The sequence below is a fragment of the Lepidochelys kempii genome, chromosome 1, assembly GCF_965140285.1.
Source record: "Lepidochelys kempii isolate rLepKem1 chromosome 1, rLepKem1.hap1, whole genome shotgun sequence".
In the NCBI taxonomy this organism is placed as follows: domain Eukaryota; kingdom Metazoa; phylum Chordata; order Testudines; family Cheloniidae; genus Lepidochelys; species Lepidochelys kempii.
In genome coordinates, this window is record NC_136380.1 from 48,191,583 (window position 1) to 48,206,619 (window position 15,037).

At 47.9% G+C, this 15,037-nt stretch overlaps 1 protein-coding gene across 2 annotated transcripts in view; it reads left to right on the forward strand.

The window, feature by feature from the left end:
- Positions 1–3,425: 3,425 nt before the first annotated feature.
- Positions 3,426–15,037, forward strand: part of MEDAG (mesenteric estrogen dependent adipogenesis) — a 33,149-nt gene continuing 21,537 nt past the window's right edge. The window contains exon 1 of one of the 2 annotated variants that reach the window (XM_073341165.2): positions 3,426–3,946. In XM_073341165.2, coding sequence (XP_073197266.1) covers positions 3,693–3,946 — 254 coding nt within the window. In that variant the 5' untranslated portion in view covers positions 3,426–3,692. The remainder of the gene's footprint in view (positions 3,947–15,037) is intronic. The other variant, XM_073341161.2, reaches the window with a different exon arrangement.

Sequence of the window (15,037 nt, forward strand, 5' to 3'; positions counted from 1 at the left end):
GAAGTGTTAGCTGCCTTTGACACTGTATGGGCAGGAAGGGACAAGCTGCTTCCAGCCACCAGGGCAGTGGGGCGGGGGGTAAGAGATGAGCTCTGCAAAGACAGGGGCCAGGTCATCCCTTCCCCACCTCTCCCCTGGGGCAGGAAGCAGCTCCTGTCCCTTCCTTCCCACACAGTGTGGAAAGGCTGCTGCTGGTCATGTTCTGGTGTGAACCCTGGTAGAAATCTGGGGGTAGGGGATGTGACACGTCATGTTCCCCCACGTGTTGCCTCAAGAAGATGCGGCACCAGGTACCAGAAGAGGCAGGTCCGTCCTGGGGGCCCAGCCAGGCATGGAGGACAGAGAGCGCCAGGCAGGAAGGGTCAGGTTGATCAGTCACCCCCAGTGTGTGAGAGAGATGTATGGGAGTGTGTGTGTATCACCTCTCCCCGTGTGAACCCTAAAGGCTTAAAGATAAGAAGGTAAATAAAAAGAATCCAACTAGACAGTATTTCTTTTTAACAGGGGCTCAGTCAACTTGATGTTAATTTGAACATTTGTACTGCATAGTTCTGATTGATTACATTTGAACTCTCCTGAATACGAGTAATTTTACCTGTATTCAGCATAGGGAAATATGGTCAACCTACAGTAAAACCTCAGAGTTACAAACACCTTGGGAATGGAGGTTGCTCATAACTCAGAAATATCCGTATCTCTGAACAAAATGTTATGGTGGTTCTTTCAAAAGTTGACAACTGAACTTTGACTTAATACAGCTTTGAAACTTTACTATGCAGAAGAAAAATCCTGCTTTCCCTTTATTTTTTTAAAAGATTATGTTTCACACAGCACTGTACTGTATTTACTTTTGTTTGTTTGTTTGTTTCTGCTGCTGCCTGATTGTGTACTTCTGGTTCCAAACGAGGTGTGTGGTTGACTGGTCATTTTGTAACTCTAGTGTTCGTAATTCTGAGGTTCTACTATACATGAGATTATACACTTCGGGTTTGTCTACACTACCCACCAGATCGGTGGGCAGCTATCGAACCAGTAGGGGCCAATTTAAGATGCGATAAATCGACCACTGAGCGCTCTTCCGTCGACTCCGGTACTCCACCAGAACAAGAAGCGCAAGAGGAGTCGACAGGAGAGTGTCAGCTGTTGACTTACCACAGTGAAGACACCGCAGTAAGTAGATCTAAGTACGTTGATTTCAGCAACGCTTTTCACGTAGCTGAAGTTGGGTATCTTAGATCGACCCCGCGGGGTAGTGTAGACAAGCCCTTAGTTACAATGTAAACAATTACAATAGGTTACTACTACATAAAAGCTTCTTCTCTCGCCTCCCCAAGAGAAAGCCTTTGTTGGTTCCTGAACTGAACAAAACCAGCAAGGCCTTAAAAAGGAATTAGACTACCTAGAAATGATGTAGCATTGCTTTCATGAGGAGAAGTTACAAGTAAAGCTTCTTTAGGAACACACAACTGACCAAAACATTTATTTTAATAATCCAAAATACTCTTGATGTAATTTCTCTAAATCAATAGCATTACAACAGGGTGACTATATGAAAGAAGACTGGCCTAGAGCCAAACAAAAGCGATTGAGTAGATGTGTGAATATGGAAAAACAAGGAAGATGTGAGCAGGGTTCACAACACATTTGTTTTAAATATTACTGTACACTGTATGTTCAAACAAATGACTATGCATCTTGGGTGAATACCATCTGGTCCTGGTGACTAATTATTGTTTAGTTTATCAATTTGTTCCCAAACCTCCTCTACTGACACCTCAATCTGGGACAGTTCCTCAGATTTGTCACCTAAAAAGAATGGCTCAGGTTTGGGAATCTCCCTCACATCCTCAGCCGTGAAAACTGATGCAAAGAATTCATTAAGTTTCTCTGAGATAGCCTTATCATCCTTGAGTGCTCCTTTATTATACGAGGTTTGAGGAAAATATAGTTCTCAGAAAATCTGGAAGGTTCCACAAGATTTTACAAAGGTCCAGAACATTCTAGGAGGTTAGTGAAAAGTTAATCCACGTATGGAATACCTGAAACATTTTACTTCAAACAATCGATTTTCCCTTTGTCGCTAACAACAAAAATAGTACCCTGGGCCCAGCACCTCATCAGGGGCTGCTTCCCATCCGCTTCTGGCAACTCTCCCTCCCGCCTTGGGGCTGGGCACCCCTGCCTCCTACAACCCTTCCTCTGGAATGGCTTAGCTGAACCATAATGGGACCTGTGCACCCTCTGTGAAACCTTCCCACACTCCACACCCCCAGCTGCACTCCTGTCTGGTCCCCCACAATCCCCAGGGTTGGCTTTTTATCTAGATCAAGTAACATTTCTATGCTATGGAAGCAGACATATCATAAGGTCCTGTCTTAGTAATGCAAAATGGACTAGTTATCAAGATCTCCAAAAAGCACTGAGGATGTACTTTGGTTTTAATTGCATGGCGGTATGGATCTTTTGTTTGGTTTCTGTGACACAGAGACCACATTTTCAAAAGTGGTCTGAATGTTTGTGACACTTGTTTGCATTTGGTGCCCGGCCACATGATTGGTGAATGCAAAGCAAATGCTCTTTGTGCTCAGATTGCAAGTTTTTTCATGGGCAAAACTGTGGGTTCTTGAACCCCATTGAATCACTCCCCTTTTGTAAAAAGAAAAGGAGTACTTGTGGCACCTTAGAGACTAACCAATTTATTTGAGCATAAGCTTTCGTGAGCTACAGCTCACTTCATCGCATTAATTTAGTTCCAGTAGTGTTGTACCAACTTGAAACTAGAACCATACACTGGTGACTGAAAACCTTTTGATGTGCCCTGCTACTTAAAGTTTGGCATCCAAAAGCTGATTTACAGATGTTTTATGTTGATACAATATATGTATTTATTACTAATGTTTGAAGTCTCATAATTCCTCTTGTGCACACTTTCAATCAGATACAATTTAGCTGGAAAACTGTTAGGTTTTCAATACGGGAGCTTTACCTTATGATATCACGGACAAAATTTTGAAGATTATCTCACTTGGGACAGAATTACCAATTTGAGGTAATTTCTGCAAGGCTCCTGCACTGTAAAATTTAGCACTACATCACTGCCAGTGAGCATTCTGTATAAATGTGTAAACAGAACGTGTGTGTGTGTAGATGAGCTAGTCTTGTTCAGATAACAGGGGTATATGTTCTGATTTTCCACGATGGGAAAGGGAAGCAAAATGCTAGATTTCAGACTCCTGGGCGAGAGGGGAACCTATTCCTGCACCAGGGCCCTCTGGGCCTGGCTATGCCCCGCTGGCGAGCCTGTGAGGGGACGAGCCCAGCTGCTGAGGAGCGTGTGGGGAGCAGGGCACAGCAGAGGGCAATGGAGAGTGTTGGGGGCGATGGGGACGTGCCTGGGGCGAGCCGGGCCGAGGCAGCCCGCGGGGCTGTCGGCCACGCTGGCGCAGCCAGGCCAGACTGTGGAGCCAGGCGGGGCGCTGCAGGGGAGAGCGGCACTCGCCGGCGGCGGCTTGCGCCAGGTTGCTGGCTGTTTTTCCGGCCAGAGGCGGAGCCTGGTGGGGGATATATACAACGGGAGCAGCGCGGGGCGGCAGCACCCTGGGCCCTAGGTTCGCCCGTGCGAGCCGCAGCCTGAGCCCGGCCCCCCAGCCCCGCCGTCCGCATCGAGCCCCGGCTGCTGCCGCGGCCTCTCCATGGCCAAGCCCAGCCCGAGCCCCATCTCCGCGGGGGAGCTGCGCGGCCCGCGGACCTGCGACTGCGAGCTGGCCCTGCTGCCGCTGCGCCAGCTGCTGCTGCTGCAGCCCGACTGCTTCCAGCTGCGCGGGGACCAGCTGGCCGTGCTCCGCCCGCCGCGCCACGGGCCCGCCGGCGGCTTCACCGTGCTCAGCGACGGCGCCCTGCACCACGACGGGCAGCGCCGCTGCCGCCTCACCGGCCACTTCCAGAGGTACCGAGCCCCGCCCGCTCCGGGAGCCTCTCCCCTGGGAGCCCCGTCCCGGATCCTCCCTCTGCAGCGCCCCGACATCGCCTGCTGGGGTCCCGCCCACCTTCCCTCGCCGGGCTGGGGACGCTAGCAGGGAGGCTCCCTGCCCCAGACTTCACCTCCCAGGGGCCCTTCCCCAGCCCTGTGCAATGGTGGGACGTTAGGGGACCGATGTGGGTGCTGTCTGGACTCCAAGAACGGCCACACCGGGGCAAACCAATGGTCCATGTAGCCCGGTATCCTGTCTTCTGACAGCGGCCAGTGTCAGGTGCTTCAAAGGGAATGAACCGAGCAGGACACCAGCCAGTGATCCCTCCCCTGTCTCTAGTCCCAGGCTCTGGCAGGCAGAGGCTAGGGGCTATCCCGAGCATGGGGTTGCGTGCCTGACTATCTTGGCTAATAGCCATTGATGGATCTACTCTCCTGAACTTATCTAGTTCTTTTGTGAATCCAGTTATAATTTTGACCTTCACAACATCCCCCGGGAATGAGTTCCACAGGTTGACTGTGGTGTGTGCAGAAATACTGCCTTTCCTTTGTTTGTTTTTAAAGCTGATGCCTATTAATTTCATCAGGTGACCTCTGGTTCTTGTGTATGTGAGGGAATAAATAGCATTTCCTTATTTACCTTGGTCACACCAGTGTAGATTTTATAGACCTCTATCATGTTGTCTCTGTTCCAAGTTAAACAGTCACAGCCTTTTTAATCTCTCTTCATACTGTCTGGGCATGTAGCGCATGTCCAGCACTGCAGCTTCACGGTGCAGGGAGGACAGGGGACAAAGGGCCTAAGGCGAGTGTAAGTTATGCTCTTGTGGGAATTCTGCCCCACTGCATACATGCAGAATTCATGTCCCTTGCAGACAAATGACGGGGAAGCAAAGGGAAGCTACAAGAGCAGTCATGCCTCTCCCCAGCAGCACAGGTGCATAGCTTCGGGGCCTGGCCGGCGGAGAGGTAAATGAGCATGGGGCTAGGAACGTCCCAGCCACTAGCACCTACCATCTGCTGGGCTCAGCTGCTAGTCCTGGAGAAGTGGGGGAAGAACAGGACTTCCTCTTCTCTTGCAAGGAGTAGCTGGGTTAGACCCCCCCCCCCGAAACCTCACCCAGCTACAGGAAGCTCTGCATCTCCTCCTGCCCCCATGGAGAAGTGATCACTGTATGGGGAGTTGCTCATCCATCTGCCCAACCCCTATGCATGCTGAACCCTGCCACTGCACCCAAGCCCCCATCCTGCAGAGCCCCCCCCCCTGCATCCAGAGCCCCCTGCACCCAGACCATCCCCAACTGAGCTCCCCCACACTCAACCCCCCCCTCAAATGCAGGGGTGCTGGAATAGTTTATATAGTGGGGGTGCTGAGAGCCATTGAACCAAACTGTAAACCCTGTATATAATGGAAACCCCTTCAAGCCAGGGGCTGCGGCAGCATCCCTAGTTCCAGGTGAAGGGCTCGTTGGGGCACAAGTGCTGGAACACCCTGACCCCCACCCCACGGAGCCCCAACCAGCTGCATGCAGACCCCCACCCCACCAAGTCCCACTCCGCCAGAACTCAAACTCCCCACCAAGCCTCATCCCCCACATCCAGACCCCCCCTCCTGCACTGAGCCCCAACCAACTTCACCTGGACCCCCCTGCAGAATCCCATTCCCCTGCATATGGAACCCCTCAATGAGCCCATCTGCATCCCGATCTCTCATACACCTGGGCCCCTCACCAAGCTGTCTACATCCAGATCTTCCCTCACAGAACCCTCTCACCCCACACCTGCATCCCCCCACATTAAGCCCCTCCACACTCTGATCCTGCCAGACTGAGCCTGCTTGTTCCGCACATGGATCAGGGCTGGACGTGCGAGACTCTGTCCCTCTCGCTCACTATTTTGGTGCGCCTGGCATAGAGAGGTAGGGCCCCAGGGTGTTTCTGGGGCAGTCCCAACCCTTGCGCTGTGTCAGGGTCAGGTGTAGCCTCATCTCCGAGTCTGTGTCCCAGGGTGCTGCAGGGTGATCTCCCACCTCTGTACAGCCAGTGGCTTTTGCTCCCTGCTGCCATGCTGGAGCCAGGGCCGGTTTAAGGCATAAACTAAGTTACAGCTCAGGGCCTCACAACATGAGGGGGCTCCAAAAAAAGAAAAAAAAACTTACTCCATTTCAAATTTTATCAAAAATAAAGGCTAAATAAAGGCGATATGGGGAAAAGATTCTCTTTAAATATAAACACATTTGTTCAAATATGACAAAAATATACACATCTGGCTACACACATACCCTTACCCTTCACTAGTTGTTCATTATTGATAGACGGGCAGCCAGGGCTGAAAAACCCCCCTGCTAATTGCACTTGTAAAATTAGTATTTCTAGGTGTAAGTCTGCTATCAGCCTTCTAGGGCAGCGTTTTGTTGGCCAGGTGCTGCAGGTAAAATTCTGACTGTGCCTTCATAACTTATTTAGATAAATAATCTCACTGCTGATAAAATTGGGGAAAATGTGAGGCCACAGATGGCAGTGTCATGAAGCAGTCCTGCCAAGCTCATACTCGTATTGGATTTGTCCTAGGAGTGATGTCCTGTTTAGCGTCCCCCTTGGCTAGTAATAGCCGGAAGGCCCCCCATCTTTTGTTTACAGTCCAGCATGCACAGCCATATAGTGCCTTCGCTCCTGTTTTCCTTCGTTTTCTTAGGTGTTAATGTGTTTTCTTCTTTCGATCTGTACATATGTACAATTGTGTATTTTAGTGCGCGTGCCATTTTCTGCTTCATGCGCTACCCATGCTTCACGTGATTGAGTCTGCAGGTGATCGTTTTATGGACTTGGGTCAAGTGGATCTTGAGGAGGATACATTTGTGTTGGCTTCCCTTCTCAGAACCTTCACAATAAATACAGAGAGTGCTGATGAAAAGATAGATAGAGAGGGTTTTGAGAGAAGTGAAGTGAAGGAAGATACTCAGAATATTTTGATATATATGTGTACTTGGTGAGCAAGTTATTTCAAACTATGTACATATACAGTAACTCCTCACTTAACATCCTACTTATGTTGAAAAAATGCAACTTTAAGCGAAACAATGTGAAGCAAATCCAATTTCCCCATAAGAATGAATGTAAATGGGGGTTAGGTTCCAGGGAAAAAAATTTTTGCCAGACAAAAGACATTCTATACATATACAGCAAACAAACAATTTAATACTGTACTCACCAATGATGATTGTGAAGCTTGGTTGAAGCAGGCGTGTAGCGGGGTCAGGATGTGGGGGCTTGCCCTGCTCTGCCTGCTGAGCATTCCAGCCAGGGATCGTGTTGGGGCACGGGGGCTTGCCCCATTCTGCCTGCCCAGGGCTCCTGCTGGGGATTGGGGTAGGGGTGTGGCGGTGTGCCCCAACCCAGTCCCCGACAGGAGCACTGGATGGGCAGAGCCAAACAATGTTATAAGGGAACATTGCAGAACTTTAAAGGAGTATGTTCTCTAATAGGTCCACCACCTAATAGTGAAACAACATTAACCGGGAGGATGTTAAGTGAGGCGTTACTGTATGATTTATAGCGGTGGTTCTCAAACTTTTTGACTGGTGACCCCTTTCACATAGCAAGCCTGAGTGCGACTCCTCCCCCCCCCATAAATTAAAAACACTTTTTAGTATGTTTAACACCATTATAAATGCTGGAAGCAAAGCGGGTTTGGGGCAGAGGCTGACAGCTCGCAACTCCCCATGTAAGAACCTTGTGACCCCCTGAGGGGTTCTGACCCCCCCCCCAGTTTGAGAACCCCTGATTTTAGGCTATTAAAGCCTATAATATTATATTTGCTTAAATATAAGCTAGGTTTTCTCACTGCCTGTCTAGAGATTACCAGTCTTTTTTTTTTTTCCTGGTTAATTTTTTCCATCTCTCTTGTACATGTAGCTTGTTGTCACTCTGTGTGCCCAAGGTGTTTACTTGAGATTAGTCATCGTGAGGGAGACTGAGGATAAGAGAAGCAAACGGGAAGAGAGGTCCGCTTTTCTTGTAGCATTTTCTAGGCAATTGAAAGTGACAAACTCGGTAGCTTATCATTTGAGGACATAATCAATGACTTTGCTCTCCAAAAATCACATTCATTTTAACACTGAAATTTAAAACATTCTTTTATGATGTGCAAACAGACATACTGCAGGTTGTATGGCTTCCATTAAGTAAGCTGGTCTGTGTAACTTTAACTGCTTTTGTGTTGCTATAGGTATAAAGTTTTCATATCTATTCATTAAGAAATCAGATGAAAATGTTAATTTGAAACTATTTTATAATGCAAACAGGCATATTGCAAGACATTTGTTTTAGATAGATTATTCTATTTTTACAACTTTACCTTTGTATGTATGCAGATATAAAGCTTTCATCTTTATATATTCGATGTCCTTTCTATAATGATTTTTTTTTTTTTACGGTATGGGGCCTCTTTACACTTTACCTATCTTAAGGCCTCAAAATGTCATAATCCAGCCCTGGCTGGAACCTTCACATTTATTTATTGATGAATAAAATATGCAGCATTTTGCAGAATTTTAAAATACTAGGTGCAGAATTTTTATTATTTTTGGCACAGAATTTTTAATATTTTGATGCAGAATTCCCTCTGGAGTAAAATTCAAAGAGCTGCAGCCCAGGGGGGAAAGGTGGTCCTACCTCTAAACCCTGGGTAAAGGGCACATTGAAACCAAATGAGAGCACCATGATCTCTGGCACTGGGAGGAGTGGAAGAAGGTAGCCATGTAGTTCTATGGAAATCTCTGTAAAATGGTAATAGAAAGTTATTGGGGTTTGAGTGTACAAATAAGAGCAGTGGTTTTGGATGGGGCCAGCAGATCTGTCAAATGGCCCTGTAAAGAGGTTAGCCGGGGCTTGTCCCTCTCCAGGGCAGCAGGGAGCCACAACACCTCACTACACACTGGTGATGTCTAGGGGGACTTAATCCGGCCACGGGCATCTCAGTTGCCACAAGGGCCACCAAGGGAAATAAGCACCGTAAACCCGGGCCCTAGGTCAGGGCGGGGCAACAGTGAGTCAAGTGATCAGGCCCTCAAGCAGGGGCTGGGCAGTAGCAGTGCACGAGTAGCAATAAGCCCAGGCCCCCAATGAACCTGAGAGAGGGGGAGACTGCCACCCACGAGTTGTGTGGCAGGGGGACACAGGCCCTCCCACTCCACTGCGTCCCAGCCTGGGACCCTAGCAGTGGCAGAAGACCTGCTGCTATATCAGTGGGGATCCTGGCTGCAACACACTGATATAGACTCTGGCAGTGCTGCAGCCAGACCAGGGTCATCTGCCCCCGGGCTACTTCCAAACTCCCGCTCGGGTGTTACCTGGGTCACGGTGGTGTCCTCCGGGTAGCGGGTGTGGGGCAGGTTGGAGGCATCTAGCCTCCCCGGCAGCTGTCTTCCCAGTGAGTTCGGAGGTCGAGCCTTTATACTTCCGGGGCGCCGCCTGACCCTCTGAGGGGCGGGCTCGGAGCTCCCTAGCTCCGCCCACTCTGATACCCGGAAGGGCTCGTCCCTCTCTGGGACGGAGGGGAGCCACACTGCCTCACTACAGGCCCATTGAAACAAAACAAACTTTTTTCACCAAAAGAACACGATACTTAAACAAAACAAAACTGCCTTTACAATGAGGCTGAAATGAGGGACCTCTAAATGAGCAGGACTTGGAAAGTTTGGAAACAGAAAAATTGCAGTTAGGTGTGTCAAGTCCAAAGCAAATTCTTAGCATAAAGGTAAAAAAAAATAATTAAAGGTCTACAAAGTAGAAACCAAAACAAACAGAACCCCTGTTCTTGAGTGTTCAAAGATACAGAGGGACAAGGTGGGGGAGCTAATATCTCTTATTGGACCAACTTCTGTTGGTTAGAGAGAGAGGCTTTTGAGCCACACACAGCTCTTTGGGTCTGGGAAAGGTACTCTGAGGGTGACAGCTAAATACAAGGTGGAACAAATTGTTTAGCATAGGTAGTTAGCTCATATTCTAAAAGGGCCATTCAAGGTGGAGGGGTCCGTTAACATCTCTGCAGTCATAGAACAAAGAATAAGGGATTAGTGGGTTACAGATTGTTGTAATAAATAATAAATCCAGTGTCTCTGTGCAGTCCATGAATGTTAGTGTCTAACACTGCATACAAAGATAAGCAGGGCAGTTATGGATTGCAGCGGACTTTGAATGGTACTTTGAGTTCCTCATTCCTAGAGTCTAACACTTCTCTCTCCCTTCCTATGTCCTGGTGGCCTCCCAATTTGAATCTGCTCCCAAATTTTCTGCACCCTGCATGTAGGTGCCTCTATGATCCTTTTTCTGGGGGAGGAAACTAACCCAAAATTAGTTAAAAATAATTAGTGCAAAAATTAGATGATTCAAGTACAGAGGGAGAAGCACCTGCTCAGTGATTTGTTAAATTGGTTTGTCTCTTCTCAAAATTTAGGTTGCACTTGCCTTTGGAAATTAACTGGGGCCAAAATTGGGAAAGCTGAGTGCCTAAAGTTAGTCTCAAATCCATATTCAGGCGCTTAAGTACTAGTGACTTAATTTTCAAAGGTGTTGAGCACCTTGTGTTCTAACTTCAGTGGGATTTGTCAGTGCTCAGTACCCGTGGAAAATCAGGCCACTGTCTAAACTTGGACTTAGGATCCCAAATTTTGGCACCCAAATTTCTTACCTTAATGTGTTGTGAGTTACTTGAACTGTTTGTAGTTTTGATTTGGAGTTGATGGTTTTGTGTGTACTCACAATGGTATAAATGTCTAGTAGAGGCTCTTTATTTGTATCTTGTATGGTGCTGAGCATGCTAGCAAGTAACTGGTAATAGATTACAAACTCATAAGAGAAAAATAACTATCCCAACTCCACTGTAATACCCAACTCTCCACAAGAGGGATCTAAGCCAGAACTGTGACTCATGTGAGTGTGCAGCCTGTTCTGTTGCCTCCCAGCCCAGCTTTCCTGTATCTGTCCCGCATCCTGCAGTGTATCCCTGCATGTTCCAAAAAGTGACTTATTTAGTTCTGGTAGGAAAAAGAAAGGGCGGGGGAAGAAAACTACAATCTCCTAAAACTAGCAAGACCAGGTTTACACTTCAAAGTTTTGCTGGCATAATTATTTTGGTTGGGAGAGGTAACTTATTGTATGACATAGCTATGCTGGCAAAAATCCTAGTGTAGATGCAGTTACACTGGTCAAAGAGTACTTTTGCTGTTACAGCTTTTTGTTCACTGAACAGGAATAATCTTATACCACCTATAAAAAAGGTGCTTTTGCTGTCCCAGTGTGGCTGTTAAGTATAGATAAGACCCATAGATGCTGGAACAGTTTGTCTAGTGGGGGTACTGAGACCCATTGAACCAAACTGTGAGCCCTGTATATGATGGAAACCACTTCAAGCCAGGGGATGCAGCAGCGCCCTTAGTTCCAGCGCCTTTGATAAGGCCCAACTTAATTATTTGAAAAACAAAAAAGACAACCAATGAGTCAATCTCCCCAAAAGCATGAGATTAGTTGTTTGGGTTTGTTTTTTTTTTAATCACATGATTTTAAAGCCAAATGTGAGGGGTTTTATTATTTACCCTCTGGTTATTGAGTCTTGGGGGTTGTTTTCCAATCTTTCTCTAACTATGAAGGCTAGAAACTTACTTATTTTAATGAAAGTTGAGAATCATTCATAATCTCATAATTCCAGAAGCAGAGACATTAAGGAAAACAGCTAATACCATGAGTTTTTCAAGCAAATCTACAGTATTGGCAACATTTTCAAACGGTGATGCCTATAGATGTGCATCTAAATTAAAATTGCAGCAGTTCTCAACAGATGTTTTACTTAGCCCTGGTCTACACTACAAGTTTAGGTCAAATTTAGCAGCTTTAGATTGGTTTAACCCTGCACCCGTCCACACAACAAAGCCATTTTTGTCGACTTAATGGGCTCTTAAAATCGATTTCTGTACTCCTCCCTGACTAGGGGATTAGCGCTGAAATCGACATTGCCGGGTCGAATTTGGGTTAGTGTGGACGCAATTCAACGGTATTAGCCTCCGGGAGCAATCCCACAGTGCTCCATTCTGACCGCTCTGGACAGCACACTCAACTCGGATGCACTGGCCAGGTACACAGGAAAAGCCCCGCAAACTTTTGAGTTTCATTTCCTGTTTGGCCACCGTGGCATGACCACGCAGAGTTCATCAGCAGAGATGACCATGGAGTCCCAGAATCGCAAAAGAGCTCCATGAGGGACCAAACGGGAAGTACTGGATCTGATCGCTGTATGGGGAGACGAATCCGTGCTATCAGAAAACTCCATTGCAAAAGACGAAACGCCAAAATATTTGAAAAAATCTCCAAGGGCATGAAGGACAAAGGCTATCACAGGGACCCGCAGCAGTGCCGCGTGGAACTTAAGGAGCTCAGGCAAGCCTACCAAAAAATCCAAGAGGCAAACGCTCACTTGGAGTCAGAGCCCCAGATATGTCGCTTCTATGATGAGCTGCATGCGATTCCAGGGGGTGCCCCTACAACTACCCCACACCTGTATGTAGACTCCTGCAAGGGAGTCTCATGCAACAGGGATGAGGATTTTGGGAACGAGGAAGATAGCACACACCAGGCAAGCGGAGAAACCATTCTCTCCAACAGCCAGGAACTGTTTATCACCCCGGAGCCAATACCCTCCCAACCCTCCAACCCAGGCTCCTGGATCTTGAAGGCAGAGAAGGCACCTCTGGTGAGTGCACCTTTGTAAATATAATACATAGTTTAAAAGCAAGCATGTTTAATGATTGATTTGCCCTGAAGACTTTGGATGCATTCATGGCCAGTACAGCTACTGGAAAAGTCTGTTAACGTGTCTGGGGATGGGGCGGAAATCCTCCAGGGACATCTCAATGAAGCTGTCCTGGAGGTACTCCCAAAGCCTTTGCAAAAGGATTCTGGGGAGGGCAGCCTTATTGCATCCTCCATGGTAGGACACTTTACCACGGTAGGCCAGTTGCACGTAGTTGGGAATCATTGCATAAGAAAGCATGGCAGTGCGTAGTCCCGGTGTTTGCTGGCATTCAAGCAACATCCATTCTTTATCTCTCTGTGTTATCCTCAGGAGAGTGATATCATTCATGGTTACCTGGTTGAACTAGGGGAATTTTATTAAGGGGACATCAGAGTTGGCCATTCCTGCTGGGCTGTTTGCCTGTGGCTGAAAAGAAATAATCCCCGCTGTTAGCCACGTGGTGGGGGGAGGAGTGAAGCAATCATCCCAAAGAATTGGGTGTAGGAGGGGTTTAGTTGGGTTTGTGCTGCACGTTAACTCAAAAACATCAGCCCCTCCTTTTAAATGGCCAATGTGTCTTTTTTCAATTTTAATCTCCCTTTTTTCCTCCTGCATCTGCAAATGTTTCAGTGCAGTGACTAGCATCTCCGTCCCAGAGGCTAGCGAGATAAGAAGGTGAAAAAAACACACTAGCGATGAAATGTTCTCTGAGCTCATGCAGTCCACCCAAACTGAAAGAGCCCAGCAGAATGCGTGGAGGCAGACAATGGCAGAGTCCAGGAAAGCACAAAATGAATGCGAGGACAGGAGGGACGCGCAAGAGGATAGATGGCTGGAGCAACAGGAGAGGTGGCGGGATCAAGAGGAAAGGTGGCGGCAGCATGATGAAAGGAGGCAGGATGCAATGCTGAGGCTACTGGAGGATCAAACTGATATGCTCCAGTGTATGGTTGAAGTGCAGGAAAGGCACAGACCACCACTGCAGCCCCTGTGTAACCAACCACCCTCCTCCCCAAGTTCCATAGCATCCTCACCTAGATGCCCAAGAACGCGGGGGGGGGGGCCCTCCAGGCACCCAACCACTCCACCCCAGAGGACTGCCCAAGCAACAGAAGGTTGGCATTCAATAAGTTTTGAAGTGCAGTGTGGCCTTGTCCTTCCCTCCTCCCCTCATCCACCACCCCACCCTACCCCGTGCTTCCCTCTTCCCCCACCCCTCCCGGGCTACCTTGGCAGTTATCCCCCTATTTGTGTGATGAATTAATAAAGAATGCATGAATTTGAAACAACAATGACTTTATTGCCTCTGCAAGCGATGATCGAAGGGGGGAGAGGAGGACGGTTGGCTTACAGGGAAGTAGAGTGAACCAAGGGGGCGGGTTTTCATCGAGGAGAAACAAACAGAACTTTCACACTGTAGGCTGGTCAGCCATGAAACTGGTTTTTAAAGCTTCTCTGATGCGCAGCGTGCCCTGCTGTGCTCTTCAAACAACCCTGGTGTCTGGCTGCGCGTAATCAGCGGCCAGGAGATTTGCCTCAACTTCCCACCCCGCCATAAACGTCTCCCCCTTACTCTCTCAGATATTGAGGCACACAGCAAGCAGTAATAAAAATGGGAATATTGGTTTCTCTGAGGTCTAACCAAGTCAGTAAACTGCGCCAGTGCGCTTTTAAACTCTAAATGCACATTCTGCCACCATTCTGCACTTGCTCAGCCTATAGTTGAACAGCTCCTGATGACTGTCCAGGGTGCCTGTGTATGGCTTCATGAGCCATGGCATTAAGGGGTAGGCTGGGTCCCCAAGGATAACTATAGGCATTTCAACATCCCCAACAGTTATTTTCTGGTCTGGAAAGTAAGTCCCTTGCTGCAGCTGTTTGTACAGACCAGAGTTTCTGAAGATGTGAGTGTCATGTACCTTTCCTGGCCATCCCACATTGATGTTGGTGAAACGTCCCTTGTGATCCACCAGTGCTTTCAACACCATTGCAAACTACCCCTTTCGGTTTATGTACTGACTGCCTTGGTGAACCGGTCCTAAGATAGGGATATGGGTTCCATCTATGGCCCCACCACAGTTAGGGAATCCCATTGCAGCAAAGCCATCCACTATGACCTGCACATTTCCTAGGGTCACTACCCTTGATATCAGCAGATAGGGTACAGATGTGGGGACCTGCATGAAAAACCTCCTAAGCTTATCTTTACCAGCTTAGGTCAAAACTTCCCCAAGGTACAAAATATTCCCCCCGTTGTCCTTGGACTGGCCGCTACCACCA